Raw genomic sequence first — 23,238 nt, forward strand, 5'->3', positions numbered from 1 at the left:
TAAAGTTAATATATGAATAGTGAAAAAAAGTCCAACGTGTAATTTTTTTTTTTGAAAGAAAAAAAGTCCAACGTGTCATTTAATCTAGGACAGAGGGAGTAATATTGATGTACCATTTGTAATATTGATCTAAAACTAGGAGTTAATTAAAGAATTTACCTTAAATTCCCATTTAATTAATCTATATTATGATGCATTGTATGCATGTCAATGTGATAGATATGTGAAAGTATTTCTAATTTTGAAGTCTAAATGTCTAATTTTATACTTTGTATGTTAGAATTGTTAGGTGTGTTGTTTCATTCCTCACTAGGGTTTAGGTTTTACACATGGTTGATTACAAAGAAGTATTGTACATAAAAACTGGCAAGATTAATGAGATGGTGTGGCTAATAATGTTGTGACTTTGTAATAATTTATACAGAAGTTTAATTGAAATTTAACAAAAATAGATTTAAAACTGAATACGTAAAAAATAATCATTATTTTTTCTTTTGTCACTATTATCAAACTTAATAAATCGCCCATATGATTAGATTACGCGAAAGTGATAGTATCTTTCCCAACTAAAAACTTTAACAATTACATTCTTTAAATTTCAAACATTACCTAAAATAAATATCATCATGAGTAAACCAATCAAGAATGTACATGACTTCATCCTTAATGATAGATTGATAACCTACCTAGGTTTTATAGTCAATTATTATTTTTAAGGGGTGGAGGTGGCAAATGCTTTCAATTTTTTTTTTGTAGTTGGTAAAGTGAGAGTAGGACACATAATGACATGAAAGAAAAAGACAATTTTCATTTAATTTAATTTAATTTAATTCTATTCTATTAACTTATAAACCAAAGTTTTTTTTAATTAATTATTTTTTCCACTTCCTAAAAGGGTAAAATAGTCAATGCAAAAAGGCTTCCCTATTTTTATTTAAACAAAATATAAAACCCTTCTATTTCTGACATTGCTAAGTCAGAACAGAATCAAACTTCTCTTTTATTTCTTTCTTTTCTCTCAGCTTTGATCAAACAGAAAAAAAAAAACCGAAGTCAAAAAAAAAAAAAAAAAAAAAAAAATTAGAAAAACAACAGAGAAGATTCATTTGTTTGCAGCAGCCCGTTGTTCTTCAAACCTCTGCAAGTGTACTTTCTCTCTCCTCATTTCTCTGATTTTTTAATTTTCTGGGTTTTCCCAAATCAAATCAAAACCCTAAATTTAGAAAAAAGAAACGATTTTTTTTTTTGTAAAGATTTGATTTTTTTACATATCCCCACCTCCCCAAATCATGGGATCAATGTTTCAAATAAAATTTGAATTTTATTTTCTGATTTTAATTCTAGGCACCCCTTGATTTTTTTATCTCATGCAATTTTTTTTTCAATTTTCTATGTAATTAATGGTATTTTTTTGATCGGTTGAATTTGTGTTCTTGTTTCTTATTTCAGGTGGTGGTGTACTAGTAGAAGGAAATTACTGGGAATTTAATTTTTTTCGTTTATTAAGGTAATTTGATTCTTTTTGATTTCTCTGTTTTAATTTTGCATGGGTATAGATTTGCATGTAATTTTATTGGATTGTAATTTTATGAGTGATTATAATTTTGAATTTTAGACCCTATAATTTTGGTGTAATTGGTTCATGGCGAACGTTATTTGTTGCAATTTTCGGCTATTCGAAATCAAAAAAGATGTTTAATTATATGGTTTTAATCAATTTCAACGCTTTATACGAGTAGCCACTCAAATTCCCAGAATGTAAATTGATGTTTGCTGGTCATATAGTTCAATTTTCATTCATTTTATTTCTATTTTCGACTATTTCGATCTCTCCCCTTGTGTTTTCTTGTCAAATTAAGGTTAAATCAGCTTTTATTGAATACCCTCCTTTTTCCTTGTATGTTTAATGCTTAATAAACGTGTTTAAGTATGTGTGAGCTGGGGGGTTTCTTTGGACCACCTTCATGAGATGTCTAATAATTCCAAACCAATATTTGCCTTTGTCTTTGTCTTTCTATACAACTAGTTACTACAAAACTGTTCCTATGTATGTTTGTTTTTCGCATTTTTGGCGTCGTCTAGGGTATAAACGGAGTACTTTTTTTTTTTTTTTTTATGTCTGTAGTAATTATTTTTGTGACCTAATTTGGTATGCCCCAATAATATCTTGCGTCTAACGGTCCAATTTAACTTACATTGTCTTTAAAATCCTTAACGTTCACTTGTTTGGTTTGTTTGTAGTATGGAAATCTGTTGAGAATATTAGAGTTTTAAATCAGTTAAGATATTTATTAGCTTGATTTCCTGCCTTTTTTCAATCACTTTCGAAGTAAAAAACTATGGAAAACAAAATTGGCAAAGTACGGAGAATAAGAAGGTCTACGGTACTCGAACTTGCTCAGTTTTACTTATCCATAATTTTTCTTCTCAACACCCAAATTTTGTCAAACTAAAGAATTCTCGGATTTTTTCACTTTCACATTGATTTCCTTATTAATGCTTGGATTCCAAACACACTGTTGAATGTTAGCCCACTCAAACTATATATTCTTCTTTTTTAACTTATTCCGAATTTGGAACTTAAAAAGAAAAATCTGAGAATTGGATATATTTACTAAATTAACCTTGATGTTTGTAAGGGAAAAAAAGGTACACATTGGTTGACTGTATTGGGGAGTGCTAAGTGCTGACTACATTTATATATAGTTGGGGAAATCACAAAGTACACCGTAGTTGTATTAAGAAAAGTGAGGCATCTTTGAGCACGAGTAATCGAAATGCATTTTCGGATGTTGAGAGACTGAAGTCACTGAACTGAAGTGGGTTCATAGCAGTATATTGAAGAAAAACTTAGCTATAAGTTGGATGAGTGTCTAATTAGTTTTGTTGTAACTATCAAGTTTAGTACAGCTTCAAGCAAGGTTGTTGAAGCAGTAATTTTTCCCTTGGGTGAAAAAGAGAAAAGAGTGTATTGCACAACATTGTTGTGAATAATTTGATCACTTGGACATTTGAGGTTGGAAAAATCTGTTTTGGATAAGTACCTTTGGGCAATATTAGATCTTGAACTCTACAAAGTTATTTATTAATCTAAGTTTTCCATGTAGGTTATTTTGTTTGTTTTCTTTCGAGCCAAGTGCCCACTTGGTTTAGATGTATGTGTACTTCATCCTTGCCTTTGGATGCATTTGGATTGTCTTTCATGGATTTTTGCTCATAGTCATTTAACCAGGATTCCAGTATTTTTAGCCATTTTAAGATCGCATATGAGAATGTAAATCAGTAGATTGAGGGTTACTTGAAGAGTTGAAGGGTGAAGCATGCAATTGGATTTGTTTGCTGAAGAAGCTTCTTTTGATCATTATTGAAATATTCCAGTTGAAGTGCCTCTTGGAGCCTTGACTGTTATGTATTGATTTTACACAGTTAATCTCAGATTTGCCTAGTGTCTTAATGACAACTCTTTCGGAAAGGATAATGATGCAGTCAATCAAACAAATAGAAATGTGAAATAATCAAGATTTGTGGACAGAAGGAAAATATGATATAAAATAGTGCTCTTGATGTTATTGGCTTACTGGATCTTCAAGGTTGTATTTCTACTTTTCTAGATATTAAAGAACTAAAAGGGACAATTGGAGTAATATGATGAAGATAAATCTACCTTGGTGTTTCTCCATAATATCCTGGGACTGTTGGTAGCAATTTTGGTTGCTCCATTTGATTTTGTAAGGTTCAAAGTTTACAAATTTGACCATATGTAGGGGGTGGGGGTAGGGGAGCCATACATGGTACACGTTCTTTGCCACATGGCACTATTGTTTTCTGTGGGATGTAGCTGTGGTGAAGATAACTTGTTAATGAGTTATTTGTATTTATTCCTATTCTCATGATACTAGATCTTGTTGATTTTGGAGTAACTTAATTACTTGATAAACATATGAACTTTGAATTTTACATATTTTCAAGTTCTTTACATCTATATATTAGGATGTGCTCTTCCCCTTTCTAGGATTATGAACCATAATGCGAATTGATTAAACGGCATGTAGTGAAAATCATGTTTACTTAGGAGTATTTGAATAAATTGGCGCTTTCATGAAGATTTTCCTTTTGGAAAACTTACAAAGCAGTATTCCTAGAAAGAGTGACAGATGTCTGATTCACAAAAGCCTGAATAAAATCTAATGCCGCTCTGAATGTGTTGCTCTTTATTGCAATATTGCTATAGTAAATTTCTCCTTTCCTTTAACAATACGACAACCACCAGACAGCGAACTTTCTCAACAGTGTGTCTTAATTGTCTCTTAAAAGATGTGAGACATTTGAGTGGGTGGTAAGAGTGTTAGACTACTATATTTGATAGCTAGGAGGGACTTTAAGTATATGTCTTGTAGGAAGTGTAACAGCCCATGAATGTAATTAGAACTAGAAACCTGGTAAGTGGACTTGGATATGCTGTTGGGATTGTCATATGGCTTATGCTTTAGTGAACCTTCTCATTTGGTTTAATTACTTACTGCATTACTGCCAGTTTTCCGGATTTGTTGCATTATTTTATGGGATGTTACTTGATTATAGTTGCCTCTAGTTGAAGGCAATGAAAGAGGTTTGATGGGCTCTAAACTTACTATAGCTTCAACCTGGAAACACCAAGAACTAGTTATATAGCATTGGTAAAGGGAATGCTGTTGTTCAATCCAAATCATAAATTTATCTTTCCTGTTGTTCATCACCCCTGGCTTGCTTGTTAGGCGACCTATCTGCGGCTCAAGCTTTAGATTATACTTTCACAGATACACTATTTATAGTACATTATCTTCATTCTTTATTAAGTTATTGTTTGACGGAAATTCAATTATATTAGTCTTAATTATACTTCCCTGGTCTATGACTTGTTTTATTAAGGTTCACCGTATGGGCCGAGGTAGGCTTGTTTTCTGGGCCGTGAGAGTAGAATCATAGAATTTGGACCAAACCCATTTTCCCACCAACTAGCTGGCATTTTGATCGATCATTCACTGTCTTTCGTAGGGTTTGTGTTATTTTATGTATTTTGCAGCTGCATTTTTGTACAGAGATTTAGCTTTCATGAGTTCTGCTCAAAAGTTTGCTTTCATATTGCCTAGGTGTGTTGTCTCGTTTCTTGTTTATCTGCTTAATTGTGTTATCATACTTTGTTTTGTTTGAATTGAATTTGCAATGTTATCTTTGGGTGATTCACCATGATGCAATCACATGTCCAGTTTGTTCAGCCATTTGACTTTTAATCTCTTCATCTTGAATGCGTTGATTACATTTCTATAATTCTGTATGAAGATCCTTTGTTCCTTGATTTGCTATGCTGACACTAGTCGGGATAAAATTTGATGGATTACACAAGGGCATGGAAATTAATTTTTATTGGCATTTCTCATTTATGATGCTATCATTGGAATTTTGTGATTCAGCTTTGAATTATAGAGATATACATGTATATGCCATGTTTACAAGTACCTAAATACATGGAGTAATTTTGAATTAAAATCATTCCGAATCTTATGGATAGTGTCTGCTAAACAATCGGGTGATTCATCATCAAACTATGTGAAGCCGACTTGTTGATTACAAATGTAAAAAATGCCATATTATTGCTGCGAAATTTTGATCAGTTGACAGTTAATATTCTGGTTTCCGTTATTGTTTTTCTTTCTTGGAACTCTATGAAACACTCTGATCTTTAGTGTACAAATACCTAATAAGATTTCGAGTAAAGTTTAAATTAAATGATGTTTGTTTCTTTGTGATTATTCCAGAATGGACCAGCAAGGGCATGGTCAAGCTCCGGCAGTTGGAACAGTGAGTGGTGCCGGTCAAGTTCCATATGGTAGTGCATACCAACCAAATCAAGTTACTGGGGCACCTGTCCATGGTTCTGCACAACCCTCTGGGGCACAGATGGCTCAGCACCAGCTTGCTTACCAGCAGATTCATCACCAGCAGCAGCAGCAGCTACACCAGCAACTCCAGTCCTTCTGGCAGAATCAGTACCAGGATATTGAGAAGGTCACAGATTTTAAGAACCACAGCCTTCCCCTGGCGAGGATCAAGAAGATCATGAAGGCTGATGAGGATGTCCGGATGATCTCAGCTGAGGCTCCTGTTGTGTTTGCACGGGCGTGTGAGATGTTTATACTTGAGCTGTCACTGCGATCATGGAACCACACTGAGGAGAACAAGAGGAGGACCTTACAGAAGAATGACATTGCAGCAGCGATCACAAGAACCGACATCTTTGACTTCTTGGTGGACATTGTGCCAAGGGAGGATTTGAAGGATGATGTGCTTGCCACTCTCCCAAGAGGAACAGGCATGCCTGTTGCTGGCCCTGCAGATGCACTTCCCTACTACTATATGCCGCCGGCACAAAATCCAGCTCAGGCTGGACCTCCAGGTGTGATGATGGGAAATCCTAATGCATATGCTGCACAGTCTCAGCCATACATGGGTCAGCCAATGTGGCCTCAGCAACCACCACAGCGACAGCAATCTTCTTCTGATGCTTAGCATCCTTCAATGTAAAGGTTGGCACCTTATTGTTTTTCCTAATTCAATAGCAAATTGTCCAACTGTTGACTTGCACATAGCTGGATGCTTGACGAATGAAAGATGGAAGAAGTTTAGAAGGTCATTCTGTGTTCACAATGTTCACCATCAAGTTGGGAATTTTATTTATTTATATATATATTTTTGATCTCAGGATCTTTGATCGAAAACCTTCAACTGTAGAAATTTACGAAATGTCGTTTATGAGTTTATCTGCATGCAAATGACTAAGAATGGTGTTCGAAAATTGACACTTAAAATTGGTCATTTAACTGTTAATGGCACTTTAGATTGGTGGTCAAAGGGCTGTGCTGTGAAAACTGTTTAAGAGTGGCCTTTTGACTGGAAGGTTGCACTTTAAAGTAATCCTTCATAATTGGGGTGTGGATTTGGTTTGGAGATCCTATTTGAAGGTGCCTTTTTTTTCTACAGCTGTCCAACTCACTAACTAGGCAACTTCATTTGTAATTTTGATAAAATTAATATTTACATTAGATGGTTATTTCCTTTATTTATAACCAGAAGTCACCCTCCATTCAAAAAAAATAAATAAAAAAATAAAAAAAAATAACCAGAAGTCACCCCATGTCTTGTAACAAGTCATTGGTGTCTTATTGCATACTCTTAAAGTTATTGAAATTTGTTTGCAATAAGAGCCAAATTTTCTGTAGCCCACGCCTAGATTAGCTGAAGTTATACAATCTCCCCGCCCTCTTTTTCCTTCCCCCTCTCACATTCCTTTCCCTGGCCAATTCAAGTGTCTTTCACTATGTTATAACTTGTTCAATTTATCTAACTGATTGATTTTTCTTTCAAATATGTGAACTTCTAACTAGACAATTCTTCTTACTGGCTCTTAGCAGATGGGAATGAGAACGCGGATGCTGAATGAGGACGCGTAAGCTGAATGCAAGCTGGGGATAGAGCGACATTTTGGTTTTCTATAATCAGAGTAGCTTTATCTTTGGTAGAACCTGTGTTTTGTTACCTTGTGTAGTTTGTTTCACCTCAGTTGTTACTGCGAGGTACTTGATTTAATGGCTGTCATCAATAGCTCTGCTACTAGATATTAGTTGGTCTTCTTTACCGAATTAGAATGCATAAGTAGGACAGTTCTGTTTTGAGTTATCTAAACTCTGCCATTGAAGCCTTTTAGAAGGTTGAATGCATGACTTATCTTACAGTTTAGTTATTGGTGTTCATGTGGATTTATCTTCTATTTGTATAAAAATCCAGGGACTGTTCGGTGATTTGGTTGCTCTCTCTGGTGCCTCAAGCTGACTTGGCCTCGGATGTTCGTGGGGAGTATGTAGGAAATGGGTTAATCTTCAAGTAAAATATGTGAGCTGGTATTTTAGTGTTAACTAGCTACGTAGCTACCCTCTGTTTCTGATATCAATCTCCCTCGCTCTTGCTGTACTTCGTATCAGTTGAGGTGTCATTGGTTCAGGTATTATTTGAGCAGGACTGCGGGAGTCGTTCAATTTAGTTTTAGTATAGTTTGGGTGAATTGGGTCTAACAAGTTAATTCTTGTGATTTCGGTTTTGTTTCAAGGGTGGGTTGGGTGATCTGAGGCAGGGTTAGTTTTGCCGGGTCTAGTTTTGTGGAACTGCTGATAGAAGATTACCAGCACAATTTAAATTTCACTAGTTTTTAATATCACCGATTCACCGGACATAGGTAAAGTCAAACTAATTATTAGTTAAGGTTGACAGTCTTGTTACATTCTGGTCATACGGAAATTAGCTAGTAGCTACGAATATTTACACAAGGTGGGATGTCTGTCAGCTAGGAATTTACAATGGCTTACTAGTCATACATTGCTTACTGGGAATATCTAGCAATGCAACATTTTTGCTCAACAGATTTTACTGCTCACCGCCAAATTTGATTAATCTTGTTGAAGGCATCTGCTTCATCACAATACCCTCGAGGATAGCATCAGAACCAAAACTACCCTTGAATCTTTGGGGATCAACTGGACCTGGCAGCTGAAATGAGACAGAAAAGGGTCCTGTTGGACACAAGTTTTGTGTTTGCATGATGAATGTCTGTGAAAAGCGGTAAACTCTCTTCTCGCCTGTGATTGTTTCTCCCTTTATCACCACCCTGCCATCGCTGTCTACCTCACATTGGAATGCTCCTGCATATACATGATCAAGGAGCAATGTTAAGCACACAAATAATTTGAAGCAGTATTTAGTTTTTTGGTGGAAACAAATTTAGTCCAACACTCCAACTTGTGCAATCTAAAATTTGCTAACTGATCTGTTTTCAAACAAAAGTTCTGGGGTCAAGATCGTAGACAACCTGACTAAGTCAATACCGACCAAACCAACTAACCACCTGTATGAATAATCAGCTGCAATGAAAATTTGAGACGTTGTGTAGAGGCACACAATTTGTAAATTAAAGATCATGTGTTAGTCGGTACTTACTGTTTTCTCTTTTAACTCCCGGAAGGGCAACGCGGAATAGGTATGAATCCTCAGATTCACTAATGTCCATCAGTCCGATAACAGATCCCACCTGACCCTTTGCTGCACTTCCAGTCACTGCATATGCGTTTCTTGCTATCTCCACAATGCGACGCATTTCCTCTCTGCTTGGCTGGGAAGGGAGAATAACAATACCAGGCCCATCTCTCACTCCAGATGGTGGAAAAGCCAATTGAAGTGACTGGTGACTTCAGATTCTCAGTTTCCAAAATTTCCTCTAATCGACGTTTCCTTTTAGGACTTTTACACTCACGAAAGTAACTTAAGATGGGCTCCTCTTCAGAGTCATCATCATCGCCCTTCTCCAGATATATACCATTCGGCAGCCTTACAACAGTGTTTTCTATGAAGAGCTCTTCTAGTCTTGTCAGCTTCTTGAACCTCTCAATATCCTCCTGTTTGATATAAAAGATAGCTGGATTTCGAATAAATGCAACACTTGCTACAATTCTGCTATGGTTAAGTGACTCTGTTTGAGGATGCAAATGGGAAGGAAAGAGTGTAAGGAAGTCTTCACCCTGGGAAGGATGATTTCCTTGAATGAACTGTAACAACACAGGTAGTTTGACGATGAGTGACCTATCCGCTTTCCTTACAAGATAATAGTAAATTTGCTCGATTTCAGAGGTTCTGATGTGGGAATCTGCCAACTGATCCAGTGTATAGGGAGGAAGATCTTCCGCAATTCTCTGTAACGCCGACTTTTGGGTCTTCTCCCCTTTGAGATCAGGGCCGAAATATGTGCCCATGATGAAGTAAAGGAGAAAGCAACAATCCTCATTTGCATTCATCTTGATTATCACGTTGCTGATACCTGGATTATCAACACTAATTTCATGTCTAATCAATAACAAATTATGTTCGAACTAAGCACATCATACAGTATTGCTATACGTAGATAGATGATTTACAACAGAAACAACAAACTAACACAGAATCCGATCAGTAAGGACCGGGGCGAAGCATATAATTCATTCATTCCAACTTACTGATAGCACAAATATCAGATATCTATTTGTCAATTATGGACTATACTATACATTAACACTATATTGCAATGTTATGAACAAATCCACTTCTAGCAATTTGTCAAGTTTTTATAAACAATTCCACGAACTTAACTACACGTACATAAAACCTCTATTGTGCACCCGGGTGTACCATGAGCTAGGTGCACCCAACAACTACCCGAGGGTGTTTTTTGCTACTACATTTGCTATTTACCTCTATATATTATTCAACCAGATGCTAAAAATCAAGAGATTTAAGTTGAAAGGAGTAGATTCTGAATCTTACAAATCTTTTCACTTCATACAACTTTCTAGATAGTACTCCGCATTAATTTAAGCAAGTATCTGGTATTAAGAAATAATAGCACATTTTACTAAGTTACATTATCAAAAGAAAAAAAAATATTACTCGTATAAAGAAAAATTGGAAAGTAATCAGACAAATTCCAGAGAATCAGCAAGATATATACATTTTTTTTTTTTTTTTTTAATAATTTCAACAAAATAGCTGTTTTCTGGGTTCTATTCCCAGATGTAAAGGGCACTTTTGCAGTTTAATTACACGATAATATCAACATAAATCACAATCATAATGGGGTTACTCAAATTGCTACAAAATCCAACATTTTCAGCTCAATTAGTTGAAATCTAAGTGGGAAATTTACTGTAAAAAGAAATTAATTCAATCATTAAAACAAAAATACTAAAATGCAGCTAGATAATTAGCGAAAATGAGAGAGGAGGAGAGAAAGAATGACCTGAAATTTAGAAATGGAGGATGAAAACCAGCAGAGTTGAGAGTAAAGAGTGTGAATTTTGTGAGGAAGAAAATAAAAATAGAAAGGAAAAATAAGAAAAAGGAGGAATTATTTATTTATAGAGTAAGCATGCAAGAAGGCTCATGTAAAACATGACACATGTGATTAGTCAAGGATAAGCAATGGCAATTGTCATGCTAATTATGATGTGGGTGTTAATAATATTTTACTAATTTGGGGAATGTGTGTGTTTTGTTTGAGGGAGAGGAAAGATGATGGGTAGTGTAATTTGATACTTGCATAATTTAGTAATTTGCATGATGTTTTGTTGTTATTTTATTGTGTAATTGTGATTTTTGATGAGGGAAATTGGGTAAATTTGCGATTACAAGTGTTTGGGCTTATGTCATGGTTAGTCGGTCCAATCCTTGAATGGATGTCCATTGAATTATTGAGATGTACTCTTACAATTCTAAGGTGTTGTTTGGCAATTGGCCGATGATTGTTTTAGTTGTGGGATTTGTTTGCATCGCGGTTGGTTGTTTAACTATTAATTGTTTATACTAATTATTATTATTATTATTATTTTCTTTTCTTTTTTTTTTTTTTTGTGGTAAATGGGTTACACAATGCTAGGAGCTATTTTTTTTTTTTAAACACAATGCTAGGAGCCTAGTAATATGCACCTAAAATAGGTGACAAGTGATTACAAGGCCATGATTAGGGAGGAACTAATTAAGGAAGAATAATATAAAAATTATGTACCATGATAAACATGGAAAGAATCAAAGAGTAAATTATTAGGATATGATATCATGGTCAATCCTTATCTTATCTTATTCAAATTATAATTTAATTTAATCTGGAAAAAAAATCAATACCTTTATATATAATAGAAAATTAGTATATTTTAATCGGTAAAACTTAAGTTCAATAAAAAAAATTAAATTAGGAGAGAGAAAGGGGGGAGGGGAGAGAGATGCAACAACCGACAAATGTATAAATTATAACAAGTCGGGTGGTTGTACGTGAGAAGAGAGAATATAAAAAATATAAAATATCATTATAAAAAAGGATCAAAATAGAAGTGTAAAGTACAAAAAGGAACCGACTTATAAAAAAAAAAGGCTAAAGAACAAAGAGAAATGGAGTTACCCATAAGTAATTCTTAATTGCGAAATATTAATTATTGATGCTTATTAATTAACAATTAATTATGAAATTATAAACAATTCTTTACAACTCTTATATCTATCAATCATCAACTACTAATTACGAAGTATTAAACATATAAGGAAAAAGGTACAAACGTCAATTAATAGTACAAAAGCCAAAAATCAATAGATTGCGGGACTAGTTTTATCTCTGAACATCATAGTTGATCTGAAGGCGAAATTTTTTGCTTCATCAATTCTATCAATTCAAGCGAAAATAAAATAATATCCTGTCGAGAATTTTAATTATTCTTGTTGATGTGAAGAAGGGTCTTTTTGAATATAATTCAATTTTAATGATTAAGCAGCGGGTTTCATGGCTAATTACGATCTGTACCATAATCACCATATAATGTAGTATTGATTAACTCATGTGCACATTGTTTGGATAAGAGGAAATAAAGAGAAAGGGAGGGGGGACAAATAAGGGACTGAAGGAAGGAAGGGGAGGGAGAGGGAGGGGTTCATTTTTCGGAGGGGTTCATTTTTCCTAGTATCCCTCTCAAAATTGGAGACATTTGGAGGAAAAATGAAGTTCCATGCACTTTCTCCTCCCCTTCCTTCCTCCCTTTTAAATTGTTATTATCCAAACATAGTGGTAACAATTTGTTCTACCATTCGAAAAGATGATGTAATTAGTTTCTCTCATTAAGTTTTATATACTTATAGTATTAAAAATATGATCTCTATTAGTGTACATAAATAAAATTATAAAGTTTGGATTATATTTCTGAATCTAAAGACAATTTAGGTTTATTCGTTCATACATATTGAACATGTGAGTTTTCCTACGCTACAATATTTAATGGTAATTCTTGCAATATATTATCTATATCTTTTTTTTTTTTTTTTCTTTTTTCTTTTTTCTTTTCTCCTCCTCCTCCTTTAGGCTAAGCTAGGGTTCATGAGGGGAAGACAATGAGGCTTGGATTGATCCACATAAGTCATTGTGGAGACTGGAGATTGATAATTAGTTTTTGCATTGAATAAGAGAGTGAATTAGAAAAAAAATAGTAGTAGTATTTAAGATTTTTTTAAAAAATGTAAGATAAAAAAAACATTGAAATGTCCTCCTTATGAGGGGTACAAAATGTAATGCTGTATTTTAGGATGTGTGATTAAGAAAAGTTCAATATTCACATAAGTTTCAATCTTATGTTAGGAAGGATACACGTGTTTCAACTTTTCAAGTAGTTTACTTAATACTTTCCTCAAGTTTTAGAATATGAATACATTCAAGCATTTATGAGTTTTTAAGAACATCAAATAAAAGTATTAGTATAAAAATTCTTGACGCAATTATAAGTAAGGGCGTTCATGCATAGATTAAAGTGTTGTGTACTTAATTTATAGGAATATATTAGATATTTCATTGACATAACAAAATAAAGAACTTTCATTGTTTTAACTTCACGCAACTACAAATTTCTTACCATCATTCATTTACAATATAGGTAAGAACGTGCATGAATATATTATTACGTTCTTTTCTTATAACATGAGTACAACATTTACACCCTGCCAAAACAAAAAATATATACTTCATATATAACATTTAAGTACTTAACTACACGAAAAGAATTAACGTATATTAAGAATTTCAAGCACCACACCTTCAATAAGCTCCTTAAAATTTACGTAAACCTTCAATTTCCTTTTTTTTTTTTTTTTTCATATATTTAACATTTAAGTACTTAACTTATAATAACATATTAAGAATTTTATTAACGTAACAAAAGATACCTATTCAACAATTTTCTCCTAAAATTCAACTCAAGAGTTGACTCCTGTAAACCTCAAACTATGTTTCCCTAAATAAAACACTTGGTTATCGACATATTATGACGGACTATATCCAATCTATTTAATTTTAGTTGTTAATTCTCCAAAAATATTGTGTCGTGTTTCTTCATTTAGCCAATTTCAGGTGTATAAATAATGTTCTCCAAATAAAGGGCACATATATTACCGTTTTCCTCTCTATTAAACTTTCCCCATTTCAATTTCCTCTCGCTTTCTCTCTCCTCATTTACTTTCTCTCTCTCCTCACTCTAGAGCTTCAACTTCAACTTTCATGGCGTCCAATTCCAACAGGTACTCCAAACAACGCTCTCATTTCACTATTTTTTTTACAAAATTTTGCTCTTTCTTCTTTTCTTATCTGCTAAACTGTCGATTTTTTCGCTATTTTTATGTTCTGATCTCAGCGTAATTTCTCGAATTCTTGATTATTGGAAGCTCTGTTTAATTTTACTTTAATCGCTTGTTTGAAGTTTATAGTTTCACATGTTTGTTGTTTGATTTTGGATTTCAGAGTGTTTTTTTGATTTTTTTTGGTCATGTTTTGATTTTTGGAGGTTGCATTGAATGAAAGCTTTAGGAGATAATGAATGAATTATGAATAGAAACTGTTTAATTAGGGCTGATTATTTATGTGTATAGATTTAGGTTTTTTAATGCTGTTTTTATGTTCTTCGTTTAAATGAAATTGATTGCTTCAATATCTGATATATTTCCGTTGCTTGTTTGTGAGAATCAAATGCTAATTTTGCGGTTAGGTGTGAAATTTAGTCTCTTGACTAGGTTCTCGTGGTGTTGCGGCAAAGATTATGCTATAAAAATCATATGAAGTATTATCGTTTGTTTATGTGTGTAGATACTCACTTTTTGATTTTGTTTTCATGTTATCTTTTTAATGAAATTGATTGCTTGGCGAAATTGATTGCTTGGCTATATTCGTTGCTTGTTTTTGAGAAACAAGTTTAATACTTTGTATATTCGCGGTATTTAGTGATATATAGGGAATTAGATTCTGGCTGTGTAGAATAGGCCCTTAATGTGTCATGCCAACACTTACGGTTTAGATATTATGCGGGTTGACCTTTTGGAGGAAGACCAAGTTCGCTTAATTTTGAGATAATGAAGATCTTCAAGTTATTGTAAAAAATGATTTCCTATCTGTTTTTGTGTGAAATGAATCATTCATTACCATTAATGTGAAATATGAATCATTTTTTTTTTTTTTTCATAAATGTGTTTAAAGAATCAATAGCTACCATAAATGTTAATATTTGAGATTATATAATCAATGAATTACATCTAGCTGATAACGATTCACTGCTGAGCCAAATTGTGACAAGTGATTTATGCATGCTGTAATTCTTCCTGTGTTCTTGTCGATAATCTTTAAGCTCTTAACACATTAATTTAACACTTAAAATATTGTTTGTTTAACTAGAGTAGATAAAGAAAACCTCTTTTTTTTTGAAGAAAATGCTCCAATATAAAGTTTTGGAAGCCTGTTCTAGAGTTTAAATACTGCCTACCGTGTGGTTCTTATACATTGATATGATGCAGTCATTCTTATGCCATGCTTTCATGCAACTTGGCTCTTCTAATCTTGAATTGTTATTTCATAATATGGAAATGTTTTTGTTCTATTTTTTTTTTTCCTTGAAACCAGGGTTTTTGTTCTATTATAAACCAATTAAATTCAACAACTTAAAGGCATTGATCCGATTTGGGATTCTCTTGCTCACACCAAAATTCTGGTTGCCATGATCCCTAGAGTCTTAGGCATACCATCTAAGGCATGTCTTGACTACTCCTATGGCTTTATAATCCTCCAACAGTTATAAAACATTATTGAATATAGAATTTATCTATGATTGTAAAGGTTATTGCATTTTCGGTTAGAAAGCTGATAATTGGCTGATAAAGTTGCTTTAGTTGATAGTCATTCATTACTTGAAATTTTTTTTTCAGTTGAATTGCAAGAGATATGTTTCAAGTTTTGACTCAAGTCTTGTTGTCTTTGTAATAGAAGAACATATGTGTTTTTTTTATTTATTTATTTATTTTTTTTGAGTTATTTGGTTGTCTGGGTGTCACAAGTCTTTTGGCTCTGGGTCACGGACTAATAGTGTACTGCTAGCAGCTCTATTGGTTCTCTTGTTCCTCTGAGCTCAAACATTCATAGAATGGTTTAAGATGGTAGACCTTATTCAAAACGCAATTAAGAGCTTGGTGGTAAATTAACAAATTTGGCACTATTAACTCTTTAAATTTCATTAATTTGTTTCTTGTTTGACCTAACTTTAAAATGCAAAGTATAAGATGCATTCATCACAAAGTGCAATTGTGTGGTTCACTTCTCTCTCAGATGAGCTGAGATAGAGCCACTGAGCACATTCATTTAAATTTAGGGTATTGGATTTTCAATTTATGGAAGGTTGTAATTTAGTCTGGGATCAAAAGAAAAACTTGTTTAGTATGCAGCTGGATTTTGAGTGGCAAATCTAAAACTTAGTGCTTTCTTTTTTAAAAAAAAAATTAGTGCTAATTTTAGTCAAAAATATTGTTTCATGAAGGAAATTTTGAGTTTTGCTACCACCAAAATACCCTGTTTTGACTTTTGCTACCTATCTAAAATTTTATTTTATTTTGCTACCTTTAAAAGTTATAAAATATAGATTTTGCTACTACTTAACAAAATTTGTTAGGGTTCCGTTAAGTGGGACCTATTATTTAATTAAATAATGATTTAATTTATTAGAAAAAAAGAAAAAACTTAAAAAAATCCCAGCCACTGTCTCACAGTCAGCCACCCCTCCCCGTGCTGGCGTCCAAACGACCCCTCAACGCGTGGATGCCGGATGCCGGCGACCGCACTCCCTCCCTTTCCCCTACCCACGTTGCCAACCCCCTCCCCTTTCCCACTCTCGACTGCCCTTAAAACCACCACAACCGCCTACGCTGCACCCACAACCACCACTTCACCACAAACACTCCTCTTCACCGCCCAGGCCACCACCATACCCTTTTTTAATAAAAAAAAACCATTTCACCAATCACCACGGTGTAGACCATTAGTGAATTTTGTGGGGTTTACAATTATCTTTAGTTATAATTTTATTGATCATCAAACCAATCATTGCCAACTAATTGAAAACATAAGTATTCAACAATTTGGTCAAGTTAAAATATCTTAATCTCATATTTTAATCTATACTTTTTTTTTGCCGGAGGGGCGATACATACCATCTCAAAAACTCAGCACAAGATTAGAATTCATGCATACCTTGCATAGACTTCACATCTTTAAACTACCATCAAGCTACCAAGTTAACTTCATAAAAATCCCATTAATATTGTGTTGGAGTACATGAAAATTCCATTATATAATGCATCAGATACACAGTTGTTAGAGTAACTTAAAAAAGAGAGAAAGAATCTGATAATTATCACACAATTTACTTAGGCGTATAATGCACAAGAAAGGTAATTGATAACCCACAAGCCAAATGTTTCGTCTTCAAACTTCACTTCCTGGCTTAATTTATATTTTTTTTCTATGTTTTATGTTGTACTTTTTCTTAAGTTATAAAGTTCACTTGGTAGCTTTGGTAGTGAGAAGTTGATAGATTCTAGGCTCGAAGCCTTTTATTTTTTATTTTTTTTAATTTTTTTTTTCCAAATGCAAATCACATACAAGTTTCATGTATGTCATTGATGTGGGTCCACGTCATCCATTGATATGGGATGGCATGTCTTGGCCTTAAATTATATGAACAGTACAGATTTAATTGTGTTATAGGAATATATATTATGAATTGTAAATGTTATTAAGTGACTAGAACTTAGTGGTCTTTTAGAATGATGGCTCAAAGCTAATATGTGTTGCCTTAAAACATAGGGGAAGATATTTAGTACTTATTTCTAATAGGTGGTACGAATTTATTTTGCATGTGATATTAAATTTTAAGCGACACAACTTGATATTATATATGATGCTAAAGTTGTAAGAAGTAATAAAAATTTAAAATAGGAAATTTTGTAAATAACCACCCTCAAAACACACTATTTAGAACTAACCACCCTTTTCTACGAATTTTTAAAATTTAAATAAAAAAGAGTTAGCAATGACCACCCCTTCTCATATTCTGGCCAATTTTCTGATCTTGGGGTCCACGTAACGGCTAGTTTCTTTTGTTTTTTTTAAACCCTTGGACTCGGTTTTTTTCCTCTTGATTTTGAAATTTAACCTGCTATGCTCCTCAACAAAACTCCAAATTCACCCATAATTCTCCAAATTCTCCTAGAATTCTCTAAATCCTGTCAATAATTCATCTTAAAGGTGTAATTCGGAAAAGGTTGAAGCGAAAAATTAAGGTAATTGAAGAATAATTTACTTCGTTTGATGCTATATAATGAAAGACACTTCGATTAATTGGTTAATTGTTGTTAATTATGTGTTGAATTGCTAATATAATGCATTAATTGCTCAATGAAACATTCAATTTGACCTGTTGTTGGAAATTAGGGTTATTGAAAATTAATTTGGGGATTTCTTGAACTTGACCCACAAAGCCCGATTAAAACCCAAAATGAGCAAACTACCTTGACTGGGTACTGATATATTGGTGTTGGAGCTTAAGTTGAGGGTGCAGCAGTGCAGCGGCGCTGAAGATGTGGTGCGGTGTTCTGGTTTGTTGTTGTGTCAGTTTGGTGGAATTGGGCTAGTTGGATGACGGTGTTGCAGGTTGGAATTGCTGGCGTGAGGGAAGGTGGGAACTGCAAGGGTTGCTATGGTTGGTGGTGGTGGATGAATGATGGAGCTTCGAATAAGGTGGCGGTTTGATGGTGGGTTTCGAAGATGGATCTGAATGCAACAAGAGAAGGAAAAAAAAATAAGGAAGGAATATGATGGGACGGTGATGATGACCGATGATAATGTTCGGTAATGAGATGGTGTTAATATGAAAGTGAACGGTTGACAAAAAAAATCGTGAAAAAGAAGAGAAAAAAAGGTAAAATACAAAATTGAGCCCGCAAGTTGGAAAATTGGCCGGAATATGAGAAGGGGTGATGATTGCTAACCTTTTTTTTTTTTTTTTTTTTTAATGTAAGGGGTGTTATTTCATAATTTCGTAAAAAAGGGGTGGTTAGTTGTACATAGTGTGTTTTGAGGGGTGGTTAGTTACAAAATTTCCTTCAAAATTTCTTATGTTGAATTTCATGGTTGATGTGAAAAGGCCATAACAAATAATGGTGGTCACTTTTATATGACTAATTGCATACAATACTCTCTGATGTTAGAATTAGGCATCATGTATTTGCTTTTTTAGAGGTATTTGAATGTTGGGAACACTTTCATGGCTGTGGGGGTTATATATCTGTTTAAACTCACCCATGTCACTTTATTTTTTATTCTTTCTATGTGGTAATATACTGTATAACTGGCTTTTTTTTTGTTCGTTATAGGGCTCCTCTGCAGCCAGCTCTGAATGTAACTCCTCTTAATAGCATGCCCTACATTGATCCCATTCCACCACAAGGTAGTGATATCCCATTAGGTCCTGTAGATAAGGCCAAACCAGCTTTGGTATATTTGCCTTCTGAACCTACTGAGGAGGAATGGGGTCCTATCTTATCTGCTACGAAGGGCGGAATTGGTTTGGGTGGCAGTGCAGCCCTTGGAGCAATTGGGCCAGTTCTTGGGAAGTTGGATATTAGTGAAAGTGAGGATTCTTACCTCTTTCGAGTGTCCCTTCCAGGTGTTGCAAGAGGTAAAATTATGGTGCCTTTCTCAAGTTTGCAAAATTTACTTCACTTTCTATTTTGTTAATCTTATTTGTCTTTTTGGAGATTCTCTCAAATTTAGACATAGTTTAACGATTCATCATTATGAATATCTTATTTTCTGGCTCCTTGCATATACTGGAACAATGTGTTTGGTTTTGATCATCTTTTGAGATCTCTGAACAACTTTTTTTTTTTTTTTTTTGGTGTCTTCTGAACTTTCTAAAACAGAATTTGGCAAATTTAGACATGATTTTTAGATTCATCATTATCTTTTTTTCTGGCTCCTTGCACATGCTGAATAATGTTTTAGATTTGATGTTGGCTATGCATTGATAAAATTTGGCTATTTATTGCTCCTTGCACATACAGAAATTATGGTTATTGTTAGATTATTTATCTCCCCTTGCTAGTATAATGAGGTACTTTGGAAATTTTCTGTTTTTATATCTAGGTTCATTACTCTATACGTACAAAGTTAACCCTGTCAGTTTTCTGACATTGACAGCATTAAGGCAGGTATATTTGCACCCGATTTCCCAAAAAAAAAAAAAAAACAAAACAGAACTGGTAACAAACTGAATACTTTCTGGATTGGGACTTTGGCTGATTAAAAAAGTGAAAATCGAGATCTGAGCTCTCACGAAATATGCCATTTTGGTCAAACTGCATCATCTTACATATCCCATATGAGTATTATTTTTGCTTAAGTCTGTACCCCACTGTATCATCTCTCTTGAAAATTGATTAACTTGATATTAGCCTTCAGTTCCTTTCTCAATATGAATGATACCAAATCCATCAGGATCTTTTGAGCAGTAGTTGTCGTTGTAGCAGTTTTTGGTTGATGTGGGAAAAGCCAGAAGATGTACATGGGAAGTTATATGTAACTATGTAAGAAAATGCACTTATGGAATTTCTCAGTTCCCACAAGATGGGGATAGTGGCTGACCTACCTCCCTTAATAGGCGATTGATTTCCTTTTTTAATTAACCAAACAATTTTAAGCACTTCTCACGAAATGCAATTGTTTGGAAATTAAAATTTTCTGGAAATGTAATTATTTGCTTCCAACCAAATGGCAACTTATTCTATACGGAGTATTATACATATTGAAGTGCCTAGGAAATAGATTTATGTATAAATTTACGAAATTTCATGATTTTGCTTCTTAACTCCAGCTTAATTTCCATGTTTTGTCTTGTGAAGAATAATCTATACACCCATTTGATGTATTATTTTGGCTGGGAGTAGAATGCTTTTGCTTTTGTGTACATATCTCTTACATATTGATTCTTTGACTTGGACTAACTATATAAACCAGCTTGGCTAGAAGGCCTAGAACATGATCATCACACTGCTTGGACTCATGAAATTGTTATTTAAACAATATTCTTTTGCTTGAAAAGAAAAATCACCGACATTTAATTGCCAAAATTTCTCATTTATGACTGTTGATTTTCAGCACATCAGTGACCTTCATGTAAATGCATTTGAGAGACTAAGATGTCGAAATTTGTCCTCCACAATTCACTCTACCTCAGTTCTGAGTTATATTGGACTTGGTCAGTGTGTTAAAAACAGAAATCCTATTCATGGTGACCTTGATGCCCTTAACCTGCTTATTTATCACCCTTGCTATTTTTAGAAAATGCCAGATTCTGATTAGTTGTCTTGATTACAGATGATTTCACATGTGATGTGGTGCCTTCTGGACATGTAACTATCAAGGGTGTTACTACAACTGGAGAGAAGACTGTCTACAAGAATTCCTTGAAATTTGAGATGCAATCTCAGAACCTGTGCCCACCGGGTCACTTTACCATCTCATTTCATCTGCCAGGACCTGTTGATTCGCTACATCTATCCGGCCATTATGGAAATGATGGTGTTTTTGAGGGCATAGTGAAAAAGAAGAAACCATCAGCTTGATGTGTTTGTAGAATTCTATGTACATTCTTTAGTTGTCAAACCATATCATAGAACAAATAGATAGGCATGACTGCCTATTGATTTATTTAAATTATACCAGAAGTTTGCATTGGAGTCTTCTTAGAGCAACAGTTGGGTCCATCCCGATACACAGCTTAACAAAGGGAGGTTTGATTGATCCATTCTATCGAAATTTGCAATGTACAAGCAACATTGTTCTGGGTTTTTGCTACTGGTACTACTGGCAAGCAGGAGATGCAGTCCATTATGCAGCTTGCTTGCAGTTCTCAAGTAGACCTTCATTTTGTTGTGGCTTTTGTACTTGAATGTTGTAACAGTTCAAGTGAAAACTTAGAATTATCAAAGAATTGGGCTTGGTTTTATAATTTTCGGAGTTTTTCCAAATCATTACTCTGTTTCATTGGTTTGCATTATAGACAATGTCATTCTATCTGCTTCGGATCCAAAACTCTATATTGCAGGTGGTAGATTACTATGGTGATTATCAATTTCTGCAGGCAGAATAAGAAATATTTCTCTCGGGACTGCTTCTTTTCGCACTCAAGGTATCGTCTTTTCAGTTTTACGTCAAGAGTCTACCATTCTCGCACTCACTATACATCTTTATTTTCCAGCCAGCATATTTCCTGTGCTAGTGCTATATACTTATGATAGTTGTGAATGTTGGTAACATTGAACTGCTTGCAAACTTTAACAGAAAGAACAATATAACAGGCAATCAAAGACTTTGCTATAAAATAATTTCTTCCCATTAACAGATCTCGATTACAACTATTCGGGTTTGCGCTAAAGCAAAAATCGCAACCCTAAGCCTTCAACAATAAGTAGCACAAAAAACAGGGTAAACTGTAAACAACAGAATATTACAGTACATTTTCTCTTCTATTCTTCATAGTTCATACCCATCTTCTACCTTTTCTTCTCTTCTTTTTAATGATAGAAAAATTTAAAGAATTAACCCTAAATTCATCAACCAATCTCACAAAATTTTCATTATTTCTTAATCCGAAACCCATTAATGCAGCTCCACAAGAAAATCCCAACACCCAATTTTTAATCTCTCTCCTCCATCCTTTCACCAAGCAATAAACAGCAAATGCAGAAACTAAAACCATGAAAACCCAGAACACCAATTCATTATCATATTCTCTCTCCAAAACAACCCATAATGCCAAACTTGATGAAATTAATAATAGCAACCAAAACCCTAATTTATCTCTCTTTCGATTTCTTCCTCCTCCGCCACCGCCGCAGCCGGTCTTGAACCCGATTTTCCCGCCATTTCCACCACCCAAAAGACAGAATTCTCTGACTATTGAATCCAACGGTTCAGGTAGAATCTTGAAGGTGGAAGCAACGTAAGCGATTGAATTGATAATGAGTTTGTGAGATCTTTGAGACCCAGATCGTTTTTTGCCCCATTTTGCAGAAATTATGGGCTTTTGGAAATGGGTTTTGTATTTGGATTTGTGGGTTAGTGAAATTAATGGAGAAAATGAGGGTTTAATGAGGATTAAGGAGATGGGTTGAGCTATTTGTTGCATCTCTGTGTTTGGTTTTTACGGGGACATCAATGTTTTTCTTTCTCGAGAAAATTGAGAGAATTTTAATTTGAAGGAGATTAAAAGGGAAAAGTAA

The 23,238-nt window shown here is 34.1% G+C and overlaps 2 protein-coding genes and 1 pseudogene across 5 annotated transcripts; 2 read left to right on the top strand and 1 right to left on the bottom strand.

The window, feature by feature from the left end:
• The first annotated feature begins 972 nt into the window (after positions 1-972).
• Positions 973-7,797, top strand: LOC110736970 (nuclear transcription factor Y subunit C-3-like). Of its 3 annotated transcripts, none has more exons than XM_021917311.1 (4): positions 973-1,146; positions 1,450-1,507; positions 5,796-6,563; positions 7,446-7,797. In XM_021917311.1, the coding sequence occupies exon 3, from the start codon at positions 5,797-5,799 to the stop codon at positions 6,544-6,546; it is 750 nt and encodes a 249-aa protein (XP_021773003.1). In that variant the 5' UTR covers positions 973-1,146; positions 1,450-1,507; position 5,796; the 3' UTR covers positions 6,547-6,563; positions 7,446-7,797. The 3 variants fall into 3 exon arrangements, with proteins under 3 accessions (XP_021773003.1, XP_021773004.1, XP_021773002.1); XM_021917312.1 differs by having other exon boundaries at positions 976-1,140; positions 7,449-7,797; XM_021917310.1 differs by having other exon boundaries at positions 977-1,146; positions 7,449-7,797.
• A 466-nt stretch (positions 7,798-8,263) lies between these two features.
• On the bottom strand, positions 8,264-12,011 carry LOC110735937 (annotated as a pseudogene).
• A 1,982-nt stretch (positions 12,012-13,993) lies between these two features.
• Positions 13,994-21,965, top strand: LOC110736971 (alpha-crystallin domain-containing protein 22.3-like). 2 transcript variants are annotated; one of them, XM_021917313.1, is made up of 3 exons: positions 13,994-14,160; positions 19,330-19,634; positions 21,332-21,965. In XM_021917313.1, exons 1-3 carry the CDS (start codon positions 14,141-14,143, stop codon positions 21,577-21,579), a joined length of 573 nt encoding a protein of 190 aa, XP_021773005.1. In that variant the 5' UTR covers positions 13,994-14,140; the 3' UTR covers positions 21,580-21,965. The 2 variants fall into 2 exon arrangements, with proteins under 2 accessions (XP_021773005.1, XP_021773007.1); XM_021917315.1 differs by lacking the exon at positions 13,994-14,160 and adding an exon at positions 17,827-18,237.
• The last annotated feature ends 1,273 nt before the right edge of the window (positions 21,966-23,238 follow it).

Source organism: Chenopodium quinoa, unplaced genomic scaffold (genome assembly GCF_001683475.1).
Source record: "Chenopodium quinoa cultivar QQ74 unplaced genomic scaffold, ASM168347v1, whole genome shotgun sequence".
NCBI lineage: Eukaryota > Viridiplantae > Streptophyta > Magnoliopsida > Caryophyllales > Amaranthaceae > Chenopodium > Chenopodium quinoa.

What these genes read in the sequence shown, in the direction of transcription:
- LOC110736971 (XM_021917313.1), top strand. Translation starts at nt 14,141, where the DNA reads ATGGCGTCCAATTCCAACAG. An exon ending in ATGGCGTCCAATTCCAACAG is followed by an intron (nt 14,161 to 19,329) that starts GTACTCCAAACA and finishes TGTTCGTTATAG; the next exon opens with GGCTCCTCTGCAGCCAGCTC. An exon ending in CCTTCCAGGTGTTGCAAGAG is followed by an intron (nt 19,635 to 21,331) that starts GTAAAATTATGG and finishes TCTTGATTACAG; the next exon opens with ATGATTTCACATGTGATGTG.
- LOC110736970 (XM_021917311.1), top strand. Translation starts at nt 5,797, where the DNA reads ATGGACCAGCAAGGGCATGGTCAAGCTCCGGCAGTTGGAACAGTGAGT.